Source organism: Emiliania huxleyi (genome assembly GCF_000372725.1).
Source record: "Emiliania huxleyi CCMP1516 unplaced genomic scaffold EMIHUscaffold_2513, whole genome shotgun sequence".
In the NCBI taxonomy this organism is placed as follows: Eukaryota; Haptophyta; order Isochrysidales; family Noelaerhabdaceae; genus Emiliania; species Emiliania huxleyi.
The window spans coordinates 1-2,509 of record NW_005200160.1 but is presented as its reverse complement, the minus strand read 5'-3'; the positions used below and the strand labels follow the sequence as shown (position 1 = coordinate 2,509).

Sequence of the window (2,509 nt, the reverse complement as noted above, 5' to 3'; positions counted from 1 at the left end):
CCCTTTTGGGCCAAACAAGACCAACCTACCTACCTATCTGGGAGGGGCCAGCCAGTGGGAACAGACCCCCTATCCGGGTAGGAGCCGGAACCCAGTCGGCGTCGTTTGGTATGCGGGTTTTTTTTCGAGGTGTGAATACACCCCTAGACGCGACGCCCCCCGAACCAACGGGCCAGACCCTTCCAGAGGGTGCCCAGGGACGCCCAAAACCGCCCACAGCAGCCCCACAACCCTTAAACAGTACTCGGCACAACCACTCAAAGTTGGCCTCCCCCGGAGGTGTTTCACATTTAGGGGCACCCCTCCGGCAGGCCGCCCTGAGCCCCCTAGGCGGGCCGCCGCTGCGGTCTAGCGCGCAGAGCGACCCGATGGGCCGAGAAAAACGAGCATTCGACATAACTGCTCCTCCCCCCCAAGGAAAGAAATAAAAAAAAGCGGGCACACGACACCCCAGGAAAGAAGTCCGAGCTCGTAAAATGCGTCGCGCCGCAAGCGAGCAGCCGCGCACAATCCAGCGGGGGGGGGGGGGGGTGCTGAGCGCTCCGCTGGACACAACCCTCACCCCTCTCGCCCCGCGAAAACCTCTCCCAACCACCCGCGTCCCTCACAGCCACAGGGAATGTAGTACGACGGGTGCTCTCACAGATCGATGCGCTCAGCAGTTGTTGATGCCGCTGGCCGAGCGAGGCAAGGTTTGGCACCACGCTCGGTACTTTGCCTTGAGGTTTGCCACAATCTCGGGCCTATGTTTGCATGCTTAGGACAGCGTGAGTGGCGGTTCTGGCGCCCTGCGCGGACCTGCATTGAGCTACTGCGGGGGAATACGTCATGGCTACAGGGTCAGACCTTGATCTGGCCAGGTTGACCTGCTCGCCTAAAAGAAGGGGGGGGGGGTTCCCGGGGCTCCGCAGCCCCCTAACTTCATGTGCCGTGTTGTGCAAGGTGCGCGAGTCTAGAAGGGCATGCTGCGCACAGACCGATGTCGGTACGCAGATTGTACAGCGCCTAAGAGCAAGCACGACGAGGGCGTCTCTACTTGAGCCAAGCGTTGTGGGACACCAGTCGGCCGTTCCGGAAGCACCTCGTGTTTGCCCAGCTTCCACTCGCCCCAGCGAACCGCGTATCCCTGCTCCGCTTTCCAGAAGAGGACGTCGTGCGGGCTGCCGCTCGCGCGCGAGCCGTCGACAAACGGCAGTAGGTTGGTGCCTGAGAGCTGGGTCCCCCTCGGGACGCTGCCGCCGGCCGCGGCAACGAAGGTCGGGTAGAGGTCGAAGCTCATGACTGGCTCGCGGTAGACCTAGAAGCAGGGCGGGAGGCTCTGAGGCAGGGGCGTGGCTTTCCAACACCTCGAGCAGTCCCTTTTGGTTTGAATTGCTCCGATTTGAGTCGAGCTTTGAGGGGTCGGCCTGGCCCGCCGGAATCGTGCCCGGCCACCGCAGGATGAAAGGCACACGAATGCCGCCTGACACCCGGTGAGCCAGTCTTTGGAGCCGACCCTTTGCATGATAGGGAGGGGGAGGAGCGGATGCCGCTACCGTCAGACAGCATGTTCTTGCTCCCGTCGAGAGGGCCGCTGTCGCCCATCATCATCTAGAGCACATTCGACCTTCGTCGCTGCAAGCAGCTGGCACGGACGTGACAGTGCTACTGAGGCGATACCGCGTTCGGCCAGTTGCTTCGCCACCCCGGCTGCCCTCGCCGGCCAGAGTCCGGGCCGTTGTCCGACACAAAGGCGACGAGAGTTTGAGAGTCGATGTTTGAACTCCGCAGCGCGTCGAGAATCTATGCGGGAGGCACTATCGATGTCTGTCGCCCCCTCCCTCGCTCCCAACCCATCCACCTCGCCGGTTCCGAGATATGCCGAGGTGCGCGATCTCGGGCCGCGCCGCGCAATCTCGGGTGATCTCGGGCGATCTCGGGCGATCTCGGAGCCGCGCCGCGCTCCCCAGTCACCCGCGGAAAGAAAGAAAGAAAACAGACAGGCACCGGCCGTCGTGGCGAGAGATTCCAGAGTGCGATACACATATGCTCACGGCGCTCGCCCTCGGCCTCGTCCATGGCGGTCCGCCGCCGCGCCACCACCTCCGTCCCAGCCGCGCTGCTCAACTGCGCTGCATGGAGGACGTGAGCCTCACCGACAAAATCGCGGCCACCACGGACAGCGCCAAGTCATTCTCAGACGAGCCTGCGGTCATCGATGCGGACGCTGCGACAGTCGCAGACGTCGAGAAGCCCGGGGCGACATCTGTGGGTGATTCGGGAGACGAGGAGCGCCGGGCTGCACTCATCACTGACCTGCTCGCTCTTGCCGCCGGCTCTTGCCGCGGCGAGGCTGCGTCGGAGAGCGATCTGAAGTCCGCGCGTTCGCTCGTCGCCGAGCTCGAGGCGCTCAACCCGACGCCAGAGCCGACGCTCTCGCCGCTCTGCGAAGGGACGTGGGAGCTCGTCTTTTCCGACACGCAGCTCTTCCGCTCGAGCCCGTTCTTCATGGCCGGCCGGGCGGTCTGCG

The 2,509-nt window shown here is 63.9% G+C and overlaps 2 protein-coding genes across 2 annotated transcripts; one reads left to right on the top strand and one right to left on the bottom strand.

Moving 5' to 3' along the window:
• Nucleotides 1-655: 655 nt before the first annotated feature.
• EMIHUDRAFT_254574 (hypothetical protein) lies at nucleotides 656-2,058 on the bottom strand (the record flags this gene model as incomplete). Its single annotated transcript, XM_005777949.1, has 8 exons — nucleotides 656-743; nucleotides 847-874; nucleotides 978-1,005; nucleotides 1,082-1,297; nucleotides 1,347-1,462; nucleotides 1,536-1,590; nucleotides 1,660-1,782; nucleotides 1,987-2,058. The coding sequence occupies 8 exons, from the start codon at nucleotides 2,056-2,058 to the stop codon at nucleotides 656-658; spliced, it is 726 nt and encodes a 241-aa protein (XP_005778006.1).
• A 57-nt stretch (nucleotides 2,059-2,115) lies between these two features.
• Nucleotides 2,116-2,480, top strand: EMIHUDRAFT_254573 (hypothetical protein; the record flags this gene model as incomplete). Its single annotated transcript, XM_005777948.1, has 1 exon — nucleotides 2,116-2,480. A coding segment is annotated over one exon (365 nt), but the record flags the coding sequence as incomplete, so codon positions are not given.
• Nucleotides 2,481-2,509: the final 29 nt, after the last annotated feature.